The sequence below is a fragment of the Benincasa hispida genome, chromosome 9 (genome assembly GCF_027475165.1).
Source record: "Benincasa hispida cultivar pf3 chromosome 9, pf3_genome.v1.1, whole genome shotgun sequence".
In the NCBI taxonomy this organism is placed as follows: Eukaryota; Viridiplantae; Streptophyta; class Magnoliopsida; order Cucurbitales; family Cucurbitaceae; genus Benincasa; species Benincasa hispida.
The window spans coordinates 48079132-48097377 of NC_143486.1; the positions used below are offsets into that span (position 1 = coordinate 48079132).

Below are 18246 nucleotides of genomic sequence, written 5' to 3' on the forward strand. Positions count from 1 at the left end.
TTAAAATCAGCAAACAATCAGAACAGTTATTACTAAAGTTGGTAGGCAGTTTAATAAATGAGGTAACTAATAATGCATAATATTGAAAACGTGCAAAATATGCGAATATGATCGAGTATGATCAAGTGTGATCAAGCATGATCGAGTATAATCGAGTATAAATGATCGAGCACGATCGAGTATGAACAATTGAGTATGATCGAGTATATTCAAACATGATCGAGTATGTTCAAGCACTGAGATATACGATACACAGAAAGAAAATGGCGGTGTGATTCGAAACACGTTCTGAAAATGAGCCCACAAACAATTAAAATTGGTGAGATAGGATAATGAGTCTCCAAACACTGAAATGATATAGGATGTGAAGATATACCATTTCGTTGGGCCCCAGACAACCCTTTATATTCTAATAATCCAGAAGTCTATGAAACAAAAATAATAGTTTTTATTTTTTTAAAAAAATCAAATATTCATCTCGCCACGTGTCGTGCATTCCTTGGCTAAGCCTCCTTCACTTGTTTGTGTAGGCCACTTACCCTGTCCATTTGATCTTCAACAAAATATAAAAAAAGAAAAAGGAAAAAAAAACCCCAAAGCCACAAGGGTTCTTCCATTGTTTCTCTTCTCTCATTCTTCTCTGCAATTCCTTTTCATTCAACCTTCCACAAAATTACACCAAAAAAAAAGTGAAGTAAAAGTAATTTCAAAATTCCTTATCATCTTCTCCAATCAAGGTATCGCTATCCATCGGTTGAATTTCTACAAAAATCGAAGAAATCGTAGAGAAGAAGAGGAACAATTGAGAGAGTTTTTGTTTTTCGCCATGGGAGATAGTAACAGAGAAGCGTTGATTAGCAGAAAATCGAGCGTATTCAAGCGTTCAGCCTCTCACGCTCACGATGAATTACAAAGCTTCAGATCTTACCTCCGGTGGATGTGCGTAGATCAATCTGACATTTGGACGGCTGGATTGTCATGGTCGATGTTCTTCCTTTTCGCTATAATCGTTCCAGCGACTTCACATTTCGTTCTGGCTTGTTCTTCATGTGATAGCAATCACGCTAGGCCGTTTGATCGCGTTGTTCAATTGTCGCTTAGTAGTCTGGCGACGGTTTCTTTCCTCTGTCTTTCAGGTTTCATCAGGAGGTATGGACTTAGGAGATTCTTGTTCTTCGATAAACTCTGCGATGAAAGCGAAACTGTGAGAACAGGATATACGAACAAGTTCAATGTAAGTAATTCGATTCTCTCGATTGATTGGCTCTGGATTTTGAATCTTTTGATTGTTTGAAATTGTTCGTCTGGTTTCTGAAAAAATCGATTTGAAGAAATTCTGAAGATTTGGGGATTAATTTTTGGGCTTCTGGACAATTCTGTTGGTTTAATTGGTCTTTTTCTGCCTCTGATTCCGGTGTTTGTTCTTTTTCTTTTTATGGTAAGAATTTGAAAAGGGTTTAAATGTTATTTTTCGTATCAAATTTTCAAATTTGTTTTGTTTCTCAAATTCCATTTTGGGAGTTTGGAATATATATATATATATATATATATATATATTTACTATTTTCATTTATAAATAAATAAATAAATAATTTTTTTTGTATTGTATCATTTTAAAGGTTAAAAACCACTTTTAGTCCCTAAACTTAAGTAACAATTTAGTTTCTAAATTTTTGTTTATAACAATTTAGTCTCTATACTTTAAATTTTGTAACAATTTAGTCCCTAAATTTTACCATGTAAAAATTTAGTCCTTGTACTTTAAAATTTGTAACAATTTAGTATCTATTATAGAAGTTAATAATAAGATTTAATAAGATTTCATGCCTAAATAAACCCTTAAATTCATTAGAGACTCAATATTTTTACAAAATATAAAGTCTATATCATAAAATATTAAAAATTGACATGAATTTTGATTGAATTTTTTATGTGAAAGACTAAATTGTTACAATTTGAAAGTACAAATAATTTTGAAAATACAAAGATTAAATTGTTACATATTAAAGTTCAAAGACTACATTATTACAAAATTAAAAATATAAGGATTAAATTATTACAAACCAAAGTTCAGGAACTAAATTGTTATATTAAAAAAAAATTCAGGGACGAATAATGATTTTTAACCAATTTTAAAATATTATCTAAAATTTAGATGAGGTTAAATGACTATTGAGTTCTTTTAACTTTCACTATTTAGCTCTCAAACTTTTAAAAATAATTAATATAACTTAAAATAGTAATATTGTAATTGAAAATACAAATTATTATATATTTTGAACCCAAAATATGGAGTGACCTATGACTCACCTGAAATTTGGGCCCATACATTTTTTTTTTTTTTTTTAATGAGAGAATATTATACTTCCTTACAAAAATAAAATATAATAAAATTTAGACAATTGAGAATGAAAAGACAACTCTTTATTAAAAAAATTTGGCCTCTAAATCTTAGATCCCTCAACCTTTTATAAATGCTCACAGACAACTTTCATGCTTATGTTTTTGTCATAAATAGTATGTATAATAGGATGTTAAATTTTTAATTTTAGAGACTCTTAGACATTTTGAAGTATAAGGATATTAATTATGCACAAAATTTAAGTAAGATGACCAATTTGACACTTTTTAATAGTTCAATGACTTATTTTATAAAAATTTGTAAATTTATGGACTTGTAATTATCATAGTATTTTATAGGTCAAACACATTTTTTTTTTTTTTTTTTTTTTTTTTTTTTTTTTTACTTTGATTAAACAATGTCTAATAAGTAGTTGGATTAAAAAAAAAATAAGAATTAACTAATATAGTTATAGATAAAATTGAATTTCATGTCTGATAAACTTCAACTTTTAAATTTGTGTCTAATATAAAATTCATTATTTTTTAAAAAAGAAAAATTAATAGATCGATCCCAAAAATAAGGAACACTCATATATATTGACACAAAATTAAAAGTTTAAAAAATTATTATACACGTTCTATAGTTAAAAAAACTAAATAGACAAGAAATTAAAAGTTTAAATAGATCAAATAGCCTCAAGTTTAAACTTTTAATTTCGGAAACATACATTTTTTACCCTTAAGTTTTTGTTCTAATTTTCACTTGGTTCCTAAATTTCAAAATATTACACTTTTAGTTCTTAAGTCTTGATTCTAATTTTCACTTGGTTCCTAAATTTCAAAATATTACACTTTTAGTTCTTAAGTCTTGAGTATTATTTCAATTCAGTCCATAGATTTTAAAATATTACATTTTACTATTGAGATTTGAGTTTTGTTTTAATTTGATCTCTATGTTTTACAATTGACAATTTTAGTTTTGATTGTTTACTAAATACTCACTTTTCATCTTTAGTATTAATATATATTAATTAATTTAAAATAATTTAAAAAATCATAGTGAATTAAATTTCACTATTTTTATCACTATTAAAAATTTAAAATTATACTTCATAATTATTTTAAATTAGTTAATAGACATTAACACAAGATTAAAAATAAGTTTTAAAGAAAAATCAAAATTAAAAATGTAAATCTAAAACCTACTCAAATCTCAAAAACAAAGTTGTAAGACAATAAAAAAATGTTAAAAATCTTTTTTGGTCCCTCAACTTTCAATAGAGTAACAATAAAAGTCCCTAGATTTTGGTGGGTAATAATTTTAGTCTATGTACTTTCAAATTTGTAATGATTTAGACATTAAACTTTAATAAATAACAATTTAGTACCTATACTTTACTATTTGTGATAAATTAGTCTTTACTATTAGAAATATTCTCAAGATTCAATGAAATTTCGATTTTTTTTTTAAATAAAGTATGAAGAAAGTAGTGATAAAACTTAGAAACAGAAAATTGAATTGAATTGAAAAAGCAAAGGCAAAATAAAATTGGTTGAATTTGTTATTGTATTGTATGTAGAGATCACTTCGAGTACTATCAACATTCGTGATCCCATGCTTCGCAGCAGAGAGCGCATACAAAATCTGGTGGTACGCATCGGGGGCTTCACAGATCCCATTCCTTGGTAATGTCATAGTGAGCGACGTAGTAGCATGTGCCATGGAGCTTCTATCCTGGCTCTACAGAACCACCATCATATTCCTTGTTTGCATCCTCTTCCGTCTCATCTGCGACCTCCAGATCCTCCGCCTCCAGGACTTCGCCACCGTCTTCCAGGTCGACTCCGACGTCGCCTCCGTCCTCTCCGAGCATTTGAGAATCCGACGCCATCTCCGAATCATTAGCCACCGTTACCGCGCCTTCATATTGGGATCCCTCGTCCTCGTCACCGGTAGCCAGTTTACTTCGCTGCTTATTACTACTAAATCCTCTTCCAACCTCAATATCTACATTGCTGGAGAACTTGCGGTACCTTTCTTACTTCCCTATTCTCTACTGCATTTTACTTTTTTTTTTTTTTTTTTGTTAATTTCTTTTTATCTTAAACTCATTAAATTGTTTTGCGAAAGCAACAATCGAGGGTCCGTTTGGATTCATGAGAGAAAACAATTTTTTTTTTTTTTTTTTTTTTTTTTTTTTTTTTTTAAATGTTATTATTATTTAAATTCTTTTAATAAAAATGGTTTAAAATACACTTTAAGATATTTCAATGGTTAATTGAAATGATTGTTAAACATTTTATTTTTTTATTTTTTAAAAAATGACTTATTTTCAAAATTAAACACTTGAAAGTTAAACCAAACACACTCTTTGTCTTTAAACTTTGGTTTGTAACGATTTACTGTCGTAACAATTTAGTCTATAGACTTTGGTATGTAATAATTTAATTCTAAGTATAAGGACTAAAAATATAAAGACTATGATGTGTTTGAAATATATTTTCAAGTGTTTAATTTAAAAAATAAGTCATTTTGAAAGAAATTAGAGTATTTGACAATCACTTAAAATAGTTTTTCAAATGTATTTTAATAAGTTTTTATCAAAAATATTTAAACAAAAATGAGTTTTTTTGAAAAAAAAAACTTTTTTTTTAAGTAAATCCAAACGGGCCCTAAGTTGTTACATTGTAAAATTCAAAGATTAAATTATTACAAAATTGAAAGTAGAAGAACTTAAATTGTTACGAACCAAATTTCGGGACTAAATTATTACTTCTATGAAAGTTTTGGGAATAAATTAAAAGTGATTTTTAACTTAAATTTTTTTTGGATCCATATACTTAAAAGTTTGATCAATTTTAGTTTCTATTCTTTCAATTGTCAAATTTTAGTCCATGTAATTTCAATAAACTTTTTATTATCTATTATCATTTTTACAATAAATCTTAACTTTTTATTATCTATTATCATTTTTACGATAAATCTTAGTTTTTTATTATCTATTATATCATTTTTATTATCGATGAAAGTTAAGTTTATAAATACTATTTCTATATCTTAGTTATCTACTCTTATCAAGTCTTTTAAATTTTGATAATGATTTTTTTTAAAAAAGAAACTTTTTATAAATAAAAAAATGCAAGGTGAAAACCATAGTAAGAAAATTAAAAGGAAATATGTATAAATACTAACGTATAGAACCTATATATTTAGGTTTTGTATTTGTTGAGTTCATTAACTTTAAAAATGTATACTTATTTTTGTATTTAGAAAAATTCCTAAACTCTTTAAAAAAGTCTAAATTGAAATCTAATATGTTTTTTAACATGTTTAAAAACTTTTAAATGAATGGAACTATTAAAAATTTGTTTAATGAGTTATTAGACCTATCAAAAGCTTAATGATTTATCAAACACGAAATTGAAAGTTTGGAATTCTATTAATCTTGTTTTTAATAAAATTAATTGGAGATTAGAAGTAATTAAATCAAACATGCATGAAACTGGGTGCAGCTATGTTCCATGACGCTTCTTACTAGTCTTATGATACTATTACGGAGTGCTACAAAAATCACCCACAAAGCGCAATCAGTGACGTCGCTTGCTGCCAAGTGGCATGTGTGTGCGACGTTGGATTCTTTCGACGTCACCGACGGCGAGACGCCCATGGCCTCCACCATACAGCAGGTTTTTCCGGCGACCCACGAAGGCGGAGATGAATCGGAAGGTTGCGACGAAGAAGATGATTTAGACAACACCAAGCTGATCCCAGCCTACGCTTACAGCACAATCTCCTTCCAAAAGAGACAGGCATTAGGTAATTCTAATTTTCCTTACCTTTTAATTAAACTATTGGTGAAATTATATAACATATTCATGAGTTTAAAAAGTTTTATTTTTTTACATTTTAAACTTTGAAATTTGTTAAAAAAAAGTCAATAAAACAAAAAAATGAAAATTGACGTGGTAACTAATCTGTAAAAATTAGGTCTATCTGACTTTAATTACCAGATTAAAAATTGTTATTATCGTTAAAATTATTTATATAATCAATTTTGACCTATAAGTTTTTACCACATCAATTTATATTAATGATATTGTAAATAATGTGTAATATGTCTTCAAATTATTACAATTTAACTATTGTGTCACTCTTAAACAAATTTTACTGTTTAAGAGTAAATATGAAACTTTTCATAATCGTATTATTATAACTACTGAAAAGGTTTATGAATATTTTGTATAATTTAATCATATATTATTTGGTTATAATATATATATATATATATATATATATATATATATATATATATATATATATATATAATTTATTTTAATTTAGCACCATATTTTTAACACACATATGCATATGCATGTGAGTTATATGTTAAAATTAGTTGATGATAAACTTACTTGATACAATATTTAACAAGTTGGTAAAAATTTAAAAGAAAAGAATTTGGAGAAGAAATTAGAAACTTTCTTCTTTAGAGTGACTCCATTCTTACTCTAAATTTCTATCATCTCACTAAATATTGTGTTGAATAAGTTTATCAAACCCTCAATTTAAAGAATATTACTAAAAAATGTTAAAATAATTACAAAAATCAATATTGCTATTTTAAAATGATAGTAATAAATTGGAAAACGATTAAAATATTAGATATTAAAACTTGTGTATTTAGTCATTAAATTACTATTTTAATACTTATTAAATATTTTGTTTTAATATAGTCTCTAAATTTCAAGATTTACACTAATCTTTTAATATTAATGTTGATAAATCTTTTTTTAAATTTTTTTTTATTAATTTAAGATGAAAAAACAAAATTAATGATATTAATGTTGGAATATGGTGATAAGAATTGATATTAAATCCTCAAATTAAAAAAAAAAAAGGATTGAAATTGAATATGGGTTGTTTGGTAATTATGCAGTGACGTATTTCGAGAATAACAGAGCTGGGATAACGATATACGGGTTTACCCTGGATAGGACTACACTCCACACCATCTTTGGAATTGAGTTATCCTTGGTTCTTTGGCTGCTTGGCAAAACCATTGGTTTTTCTTAAACCATTTTTTTAATCATTATTATATTGTAATTATTTATTTTTCTCCCATTAAAAAAAAAAAAAAAATCAAAATCCTTATTAATTCTTATGCCCTGTATTGTGCTAGTGTATTATTCTATTTACATTTTAGGGTCCCCATGGCCATGTATTAATTCCCCTCTTGGGTTTTGATATTTACATTTCACACCCTTGTGCTTCTTTTTTGTTGTTAATAATAGAAATTTGTGTGCTTTTTTGTCATTTCACTTTTTCTCAAGTTTTTATCATTTACATCCCTCAAGACATCTTTTCTCATTCTTGGGTTAAATTATAAAAATAGGAAAATGTACATTTTCATCCACACGTATTAAATATAGTTTCTATTTGGCCTCTAAATTTTAAAATATTACACTTTTAATTCTTGAGTTTGATTTTATTTTAGTTCCTAGGTTTCAAAATGTTATAATTTTACCATTAAGATGTGAATTTTGTTTCAATTCGATCACTAGATTTCATGATTTTGAATTTGAACTTGAATTTTTCATTAAATACTTATTTTCACTATGTTTGTTAATTAATTTAAAAAATTATAATTAATTAAGTTTTGCTAGTTTTTTTATTGCAATTTTAAAATTTAAAGATATTATTTGAAATATATTTTTTAAAATTCAATGAAAAAAATGTAATCGTTCAAAGTCCATAATTGAAACAAACTTTGAAGGAAGTATTTTATATAATTTAATCAATTTTTTCTTTACGTAAATTTACTTGTAAATTAATTATGGTGCTGCTTTTTTTTTTAATACAATATTATTTTATAACAAATCTTTTAACCAATAAAAGGAATATATTTTATTGTCGACAATATATTTATTTGTCCAACAGATATTTTTCTGGATGTTCTTTTTGTGTGGTTGGGATTAGCACAGGATTTTAATTTTCAGGACATTTTCAAATATTCAATGAGTTTTGAGACATGAGGGAATTGACATCTTTAATTATATAGAAAAATAAATTAAATATAATAATAAAAAAAAGCAATAAAGTAAGTGGACATGATGCTTGTTGGATATTATTAGAAATATGGATGATATTTTATTTAGATTCCATTTGATATTGGTTTTTTTTTTTTTTTTTAATTGAGTATATTTCATTAACATTTCTTACAATGACTTACATAATTTTTAAATACAATAATTAAATTCTTACCCAAATTCCAATAACAAAAACAACATTTTGAAAACTATTTTTTTGTTCTTAAAATTTGACTTGGTTTTTTAAACTATTGATGAAAAGTAGATAAGGAAGAATACTCATAGACTTAATTTAAAAATAAATAAATAAATAAATAAAATGTTTACTAAATAACGTCTTACACATTTAATATATGAGAGTTAAATTTATAGTTGATCATTTGATGGGTTACGTTTGAATTTGTCAAAACAATTAAACTATATTTTATATATGTTTCAATTTTGTATTTATTTTATTTTTTAGAGAGTTATTGAGTTGTTAAACTTGTTTCTTTATTTGGATTATCTCGTTCCAATTTGAAGAATTCTCAATCTCTTCTTCCACTACAACATTTTAATCCCAAAATCATCGGGAGATAATTTGATCTCTGATGCAAAATGAAAAAGTTGGCATAAGTAGTTGTTGCGTAGGTAGAGGCTATCTCATAATACATCAAATAGCATGGGGACAAATTTTCTCCCTCACGCTAAGAATTTCGTGATAGAAGTACACTTCTATCAACATTTTCATTTGTGTCAGAAGAAAATTTCTTCCTACACATAAATTTGCATCGGGAGAAAGTCTCTTTCCACAAGATCTAAATCATTCATGTTGATGCGTTGGTATAGATTATTTATTAAAATTCAAATAATACATATATTATATTTCAAACATTTTGTGTTGCCTAATTGTGCTTAAACGATATTTAATGGGCACAAAGATAACAAAAATAAACTAACATATTAAAAATAATGCTTTATAAATATTCAAAACAATCTGCAAATTACTATAACTCGAAAAAAGATATGTTTAATTTTGCTTGAGCATTTCTTGCTTCTTAACAAATTCCATGCAAAAATATAAATTCAATGTAAGGGATGCAAATCAATATACCAATGACTAATTTTGATAAAAGTCTAACATGTTAAAATATAAACGTAACCAATCATGTATATACATCAAAAGTTTTGGTCCAATCAAAAGTTTTCTTATGCCATATTTACGTGTGTAAAATCAACCAATTCATACACAAATTGATATAATTATTGAGTTTTAAGAATTGTCAATCAAAAACAAAAAAAAAAATCATGTTCACATTTGCAAGAATTCTAGACTTTATAATTGACATTAAAAGACATTAAAAGATTTTAATATCGGTTGACAACCAACATCCAAGATAGTATTATAAAAGGTCTTTAATGTCGGTTTTAAACCACATTATACACCACCTTCAATGTCAGTTTTAAACCGACATTAAAGCCCAGAATTATTGTCCTTTTTTTTTAAATGACATTGTCCAATCCATTTTTAATGTCGGTCAAAAAGTTAAAAACGACATGTCCCTAAAACAAAAGTAATCAACCTGTACATGAACAAAATAAATTCTTAGTTGCTTTCACAAATCCATAATAATAAGTTACAAAAGAGGAATTGAATGATAATTTAACTCTAAAACCAAGGAAATCAACAAATTACCAAAACTCATAAGGGTTACATAGAAAAATTGAGATTTTGTTAGATCCAAACAACTTTTATTGGTATATCAAAAAAGGGCGAGAACTTATTTTTACACTATAAAATACAAACTAAAACTTTGTAAAATACCCCACCCCCCAACAACGACAACAACAAAACATAGAAAATTGGGCATGCAACATATAATCACTACAACATATATCATCTTTAATAACTTTTTAGGATAGTCTTTTAAGAAAAATGTTATTAGAAGTAGAGGAAAAAAGCGGTAAACCAAAATATTTTGGGCACTAGTCAAAATAATGAAATTACCCAACAAATTTCTCCCTCTAAAAGGGTTACGCTTTTCAAAGTCTCTTCGCCCGTTCACTCGTTCTCCCAATCGAACTTCATGTTCTCTCATTGCAAAAGATCTCTTCAGCTTCTCTCTTCCTCTTCCCATCTTTGATCTTTCTTCGCTCTGCTTCTTCATAAAATGTGTCATCCTTGCTTTTCAGCTTTCACATTCATTCTATCTGTCTTCTAATTCATCCTCTCCAATCGCCACTAGCTCTATCTATCTCCTTAAACTCTAGTATGTTTCTTCTTCACTCCGAACTCTCAAATTCTTGCTCTAAATTTATTCTTTGATTCAAAGAAACTTTCCAGATATGTAATGGAAAATGCTATATTTGAATTGTGTTTCGATTGTGATCTTTCTTGTTTTTCAGGCTACGAAAATTGCAGATTCCCATCCAGGTAAAAATCTGTAAATCAAAAAATTAATGGTGCAAATCGTTATCTATCAATGAATCTATAAACATTTTTTTTAGTGAAATTTAATTGGATAGATTTTGTCTTATTTTATGGCACAATTTATTGAGAAATGGGAATTTCTCAAGCCAAACGACATCGGTAGGGTTGGGATCGAGTGAAGACATAAACAGGTCAGGTTGAAATTCAGGTCGAGAATGAGTTTGGCCCATGGTAATTGAGTATTTGTTTTTGAGAATTATGTTTCAAATGCAAAGAGGAAACTTATTATTCATCTAGTTTTTTCTGTATTTGATTGATTGTTCGTCTCTAATTTGTGGGTGGGATGTGTATTAGAATAATAATTTTTTCATAAGTCTTTCTCCCTTAGTCCTATCTTTCGTCCCCCTCAATCTATTCCAACCCTTAAATATACTTACTTCAGTTGGTCAAACCCTTAAATGCACTTAATTCATAAACTAGATTCCACAAGTTCAAAATCATGCAAAACTAAGCCTCGAAAAGAGATAAATTCCACAAAATTTCAAGTTAAGATTGAAGAAAATCGGATTCGAGATTTCTATGAGTAGCGAAAATAAGATTATTCCAAATCACAATCATGAATGAACATTACATTTACAGTCGACTTCAAAACAAGCGGTTATACAATTCATACAGAAATTATAGCATGAAAACTTAAATGCACAAAGAGAAAACTCTATGAACATTTGAAGATGCGTCTCCACGCTCCTTTGCGCACGATCGCAACACAGCCGAACACTTCGCACTCGTCCTCAACGATCGCCTCGGCCACGAACTCCTCATCAACAACATGAACGGCCTCCACAGAACTCTTCTTAAGCATATGTTATGTGTCCATCTTAACCAATCAGCAGTGCGGTGGAATGTTAAATTGCGTCCATTAAGCATAAACTCTACAATATTGCGGTCGCATGCGTCCAACGCATTTCGGTAGTTGATCACTATATTTTTGTGTAGAATAATGCGTTAACGCAATGCAAAGAATGTGATCATAGGAATACATCGGTCGAGCGTAACTTCACCGCAAGACTTTGCGTTGATCGTGCTCGTAAACATCCACCCAAGAAGAATCACCGCAACATGGTGGACGCATCTGGATGAAAGGACAATTAAGATCGATGGGACAGAAAGCTGACAGCAGTCGGATCCAAATTAAGTTGATAGCCGATAACGGTCACAAAGTACATCCAGCTTTATCAGTGACAACTATCCGGCGCATCAGTCAGGAATTAAAGTTGTCCTATATGTACAACTAGGAGAGAGAATGCCCCTTTCACCTTTGATGCCCTATAAATACCAAGTGCATTCTTCAGAGAAGGGGTTAAGCAGTCGATTACTTCATAACTTTACAAGTTCACACCTCTGTTCATAGTTTTCTTTGCCATTTCACGGCGGAGCTAGAGAAGAGTGGTGACATTAGAGATCGTCCAAGGCAGCTCGAGAGAAAACCTTGAGGCGTAAGAGCAGAGAGCGGGTTGACTCTCGCGAAAGCGAGAATATCTTTAGAGCACGAGTAGAACAGTGTAACACCTGGTGGCAAGAAATTGCTCCAGGTTCTTTACTATACTTGCATTGTTATTCTGTACTTCATCTTTTATCTATTTAATGGAAGTTCTATTTCTACATTTGCTCACTCTCTTAATACGCATAAGTAGCTAAACTAGTTGAATGGGTTGAGAGGAACTAAGATAACATGATTTAGGAAGTTCATTGCTTGCGATTGTCTTGTTTTATGTTGTGCGAAACATCCTTTTAGAGTTGCTCGAGAGAGAATCTAAAGAAAGAACCTAATGTCTCAAGAGAGCTAGGTTAGAATCTGACTTGAAAGAGCGAGATTAGGCCTGCATAAACAAGAAATAGGGACTTAAAGATAAGCTCTGTTTGTCAACTTTCATCGCATGCATCCTAGGAATAGGAATGATATTATGCAGTCGCATATTTATGTGAATGTCATGTTGTCATTGCATAAATAGAAATAGAGGTTTATGTGTAAACCCTGTAGACTTATCGCATATTTATCACATCCGTTCTAGCTTTAAAAGCCGTGGCATTCACACCGAGAGGTGGTTTACTATTGTATGCATATTGCATGATCGCAAGGCATGAACGAAACCTAGGGAGTGTTAGCCGAAACCCTTCTCAACCCGTTCACCGCATATTCATCATATTTCTCATTGCCAACTCTTTTCGAACTCTGCCACATTTATTATTATTTTCATTAACCCAACAACAAACCAACCACCTTATTTATTTTACCGGTTACTGCAAGTTTTCATAAAAATCTCTAACGCAACTATTTTCACAAGTCCCTGTGTTCGACCCTAGACTTACTAGGAAACTTAGAGGAATTTACACTTGAATTTCGCTGGGGAAACTTGAGTGCACAACGTAATTCCATCAACGTATATCATCCATTTTCCACACTTAATGCATCAAGTTTTTAGCGCCATTGCCGGGGACTTCGACAAAATAGTTGTTAACGGTAATTTTTGTGAATTCTTTGCAGAACTTTCAATCTCTGGCGAACTACGACCCGGAGATTGAGAGAACATTCCGAAGGAGACTAAGGAACCGCCATCAGCAACCACAATCCGATAAAGAAGAGATGGCAGAGCAGCCTAGGAATGAAGCACCAAACAACAACAATGTCATGGCAAATCCAATTCAGTTGGCCAACGATCGTAATAGGCCCATTAGGGACTATGCATCGCCAAACCTCTATGATTTCTCTCCAGGAATCATGAGGCCTGCCTTAAACGGAAGTAGATTTGAAATGAAATCGATGATGCTGCAGATGATCCAGGCTGCAGGTCAATTTGGAGGAAGGCGTGGCGAGGATCCGCATGCCCATCTCCGAAGCTTTATTGAAATCTGCAATACTTTTGTGTTCCCGAATATCTCTACTGAGGAGGTTCGACTAACACTGTTTCCATTTTCTCTCTGTGATCAGGCTAGGAAATGGGCTTATTCGCTCGAACCAAGAGAGATCACTTCTTAGGAGCAGGTGGTGGAGAGGTTTATGAAGAAGTATTTCCCACCTACAGAAAACACGAGACGGAGAAAGCTTATTACTAATTTTGAACAAGACATGGACGAATCGCTCAGAGATACCTGGGCGAGGTTTAAAAGGTTGATCCGAAATTGTCCGCATAATGGCATGTCAGACTGCCTTTAAATGGAAATTTTCTACCACGGTTTGAATCCTGCTTCGCAGATCGTTGCCAATGCGGCAGCAGCTGGTGGTCTGCTTGACAAGACTTATGATGAGGCGAAGAATATCCTAGATTGCATCTCCAAGAATTATGAAGACTGGAGGGAGAGCGACCAGAGATTAAGACTCAAAGATTCTGATGCAAATAACGGTACTATTGTTTCATTGGTAAACCAAATGACCACAATAATGAATTTGATTCAAGGAATGACGATCAACAGCCCAACACCGCAAGGTGGACAAATCAATGCAATAAGTCAAAATACCACAAGGTACAACTTACGATGATGGGCATGCGATGGAAGATTGTCCACAAAACCCACAGTCTATATATTTTGTAAAGAACAACCTCTTTTCCAACACCTACAACCCCAGGTGGAAAAACCACCTAAACTTTGCTTGGAAGAATCTACAACAAAATTTTCAATCTGTGGCATAAAAAGAAGGGCCATCAGGGTTCCTTCAACGCAACAACGATCAATAGAGCAACCAAGCGAGTAGCTCACAACAACCACCGCAATCTTCTTCCCTAGAAGGCCTATTGAAGCAATATATAGAGAAAAATGAAACAGTGCTTCAAAGCCAGGCTACATTCATCCGCAACCTTGAATTGCAAATGAGCTCAAAAGTAAACCGCAAGGGGCGCTGCCAAGTTCAACTGAGCTTCCACGCAACCCAAGGGGTTCAGGTAAAGAGCAATGTCAGGTTGTGACATTGTGTAGTGGAAAGACTGTGGAAGGAGAAAAGAAGGAGCAAAACAAATCAACCTCCATCGCAGTTGAACCTGCGATTGCGGCAATGCAAGAAGAAGAAAAAGAAAATGAAGTCGTAGAACCTAAGGTTGCGTCAACCTCAAAGTCAAATGAAACAGGAACTGTGAAAGTCTAGTTACCACCTTTCCCTCAGAGGCTAAAGAAGAAGAAAAACGAAGAGGTACAGTACCAACACTTCCTATCTATATTAAAGCAATTACATGTTAACATTCTTTTCAGTGAAGCGATTGAGGAAATGCCTGTCTATGCTAAGTTTCTGAAGGATATGGTAACCAATAAAAGAGGCGCTGGAAAATTTGCCACGGTGGCATTAACGCAAAGTTCTAAATCTATTATCCCACCAAAGATGAGCGATCCTGGGGGCTTCACTATTCATTGCTTCATAGGAGGACTCTATATTGGGCAAGCCCTGTGTGACTTGGGGGCCAGCATAAATTTGATGCCGCTGTCAATCTTTCGACAACTAAATGTGGGGCAACTTGTGCCCACATCCGTGACTCTCTAACTGGCCGACAGGTCTCTGGCCAGAGTGTAAGATGAAGGACGTGCTGATCACAATTGATAAATTTATTTTGCCAGTTGACTTCATCATCTTGGATTATGAGGCCGATAAAGATGTGCCCATCATTTTGAGGCGACCTTTCTTATCAACGGGTCGTGCTTAAATTGATGTGATAAGGGCGAGTTCACTTTGAGCATAAACGGACAGAAGCTCAAATTTAATATAATTCGTGCCATGAAATTTCTTGATGAGGAAGACCTATAAGATTCGGAAGATGACTTGAATTTGATTGAAGAAGAAAAGTCTGATGAAGAGTATGAAGAACGTAGCTGCCTACAATGTGATTGTAGTAAAAACGAACAAAGAAGAAGGATCGATCGCAACGCAAGAAGAAGAGTCGAAGGAAGAAAGATGAGTCTCTTCCTTTTTACGTATGGCATCGCCACTCCCTTTGGCAGCATCCACTAATTTAGAACTTAATTTGAAAGCCATATTTCGACCCGGACGTTTTCGGGATGAAGGAGGTGGTAGTTCTTTTTCTCGTTCTTGAAGTGATTCAAATTGAATGATGAATCCATTTCTTCGCCTCTTTGCCAATAAATCAGAATTACCATGGAAAATAGCAGGATATGTGAGATTAGATCTTCGGACAGAAGAAGATTATGTAAACACTTACTCAAAATCTCACTTATCAGATTCCATTGTGGAAGAACGTAACCTTCTCTCGTGGAGCCACCAACCCTTGAACTAAAAACCCTATCAACACGTCTGAAGTATGCATTTATGGGGCAGAATGAGAAGCTGCCAGTGATAATTTCCTCTGCGCTCAATGCAGATCAAGAGAATGTATTGATGAGCATTCTCAAAAAGCATGTGCGAGCAATCGGCTGGACGCTCGCTAATATCAGAGGAATTAGCCCCGCATACTGCATGCACCATATTCGTCTTGAGGACGACCATAAAGCAACCATTGAGAATCAACGCAGACTTAATCCTGCGATGAAAAAGGTCGTCAAAAAAGAGATTATCGAGTGGCTAGATGCGGGCATTATCTATCCCATTGCAGATAGCACGTGGGTCAGTCCCGTGTAATGTGTGCCGAAGAAAGGCGGAATGACGGTAGTCCCCAATGAGAACAATGAATTAATACCGCAAAGAACCATCACTGGATGACACATATGTATGGACTACCACAAATTGAATGCGGCCACAAAGAAGGATCACTTCCCTCTGCCATTCATCGATCTAATGCTGGATAGATTGGTAGGGAATGATTTTTACTGTTTCTTGGATGGATACGCCAGGTACAACCAGATCATGATAGCTCCTGAAGACCAAGACAAGACCACATTCACCTGCCCATATGGGACATTCGCTTTCCGCCGCATGCCGTTCAACCTTTGCAATGCGTCAAGCACATTCCAGAGGTGCATGATGGCAATCTTTTCAGATTATCTCGAGGACTCAGTGGAAATATTTCTGGATGACTTCTCCATTTATGGGAACACTTATGAAGTCTGCCTAGCCAATTTGGAGAAAATTCTGAAAAGATGTGAAGAGACGAACCTGGTGCTTAACTGGAAAAAATGTCACTTCATGGTGACAGAGGGTATAGTGTTGGGGCACAAGGTCTCTCGAGAAGGGTTGGAGCAAAGCAAAGATTGACGCAATTGAAAAGCTTCCACCTCCAACCAACGTGAAGGCAGTACGAAGCTTCCTAGGGCATGCCGGATTCTACAAACGATTCGTTAAAGACTTTTCTAAGATAGAAAGTCCATTGAGTGCGTCACTAGAGGCAGATAGAAAGTTTGAATTTGACGACAATTGCCTCAACACATTTCTAATTTTAAAGGATGCGTTGATTACAGCACCCGTCTTAATTGCGCCGGATTGAAACTGCCATTCGAAATCATGTGCGACGCAAGCGGGTATGCGATGGGAGTTGCATGAGCGTAAAAGAAGAAAACAATTTTGCACCCCATCACATATGCGAGTAAAACCTTGAACCCTGCTCAACTTAATTATACCACCACTGAAGAAGAGCTCATGTCTGTGATTTTTGCGTTGGAAAAATTTCGGGCATACTTGTTGGGAACCAAGGTACTCATTCATACTAATCACTTGGCAATCAAATATTTGATGACAAAGAAGGACGCAAAGCCGAGATTGATCAGATGGGTTCTCCTCCTTCAAGAATTTGATATCGAGATAATTGATCGAAAGGGGACAAAGAATCAAGTTGCGGATCACTTGTCCAGACTGGAAAATCCTGAGGCTGACCGCAATGAATCTAAAGTGAGTGCCTTGTTCCCAGACGAGCAACTATTCTGCATAGAAGAATTACCCTGGTATGCGGACATCATTAATTATTTGGTCAGTGAACAATTTCCTGAAGATTACACCTACCATCAACGGAAGAAGCTCAAGAATGAATGCAGACACTACTATTGGGAATAACCGAATCTATATAAAAGAGGTGCAGACCAAATCATTCGATTATGTGTTTCAGATGCTACTCAACAACGCATATTGTCACAGTGCCACGATTCACCTTATGGAGGGCACTTTGGAGGACAACATAATGCAGCCAAAGTTTTGCAAAGTGGATTCTTTTGGCCTTCATTATTCAAGGATGCTGCTGACTACGCAATGAAGTGTGATCTGTGTCAACGCACTGGCAACATTTCATGGAAGAACGCAATGCCAATGAATACTATCCTGGAGCTGGAATTATTCAACATATGGGGGATCGATTTCATGGGACTATTCCCTCCTTCAAACGATAAGCACTATATTTTATTAGCCGTTGACTATGTCTCCAATTGGGTAGAGGCAGTTGCATGCGCCACAAGTGATGCGACAGTAGTTTCCCAGTTCCTGA

At 32.7% G+C, this 18246-nt stretch overlaps 1 protein-coding gene and 1 non-coding gene across 2 annotated transcripts; one reads left to right on the top strand and one right to left on the bottom strand.

Annotated features, from left to right (window-relative positions):
* The first annotated feature begins 547 nt into the window (after positions 1–547).
* Positions 548–7657, top strand: LOC120085939 (extracellular ligand-gated ion channel protein (DUF3537)). The gene is made up of 4 exons (XM_039042270.2): positions 548–1234; positions 3924–4373; positions 5857–6160; positions 7281–7657. The coding sequence occupies exons 1-4, from the start codon at positions 827–829 to the stop codon at positions 7415–7417; spliced, it is 1299 nt and encodes a 432-aa protein (XP_038898198.1). The 5' UTR covers positions 548–826; the 3' UTR covers positions 7418–7657.
* Positions 7658–13931: 6274 nt separating this feature from the next.
* LOC150033869 (small nucleolar RNA R71) lies at positions 13932–14038 on the bottom strand. The gene has a single exon (XR_016532563.1). It is a non-coding gene; the product is annotated as a small nucleolar RNA R71 (small nucleolar RNA).
* Between the last annotated feature and the right edge of the window lie 4208 nt (positions 14039–18246).

Excerpts from the sequence above, each read along its gene's own strand:
- LOC120085939 (XM_039042270.2), top strand. The coding sequence starts at position 827 with ATGGGAGATAGTAACAGAGAAGCGTTGATTAGCAGAAAATCGAGCGTA. Across the intron at positions 4,374-5,856 it reads ACATTGCTGGAGAACTTGCG|CTATGTTCCATGACGCTTCT; the intron begins GTACCTTTCTTA and ends AACTGGGTGCAG. Across the intron at positions 6,161-7,280 it reads CCAAAAGAGACAGGCATTAG|TGACGTATTTCGAGAATAAC; the intron begins GTAATTCTAATT and ends GTAATTATGCAG.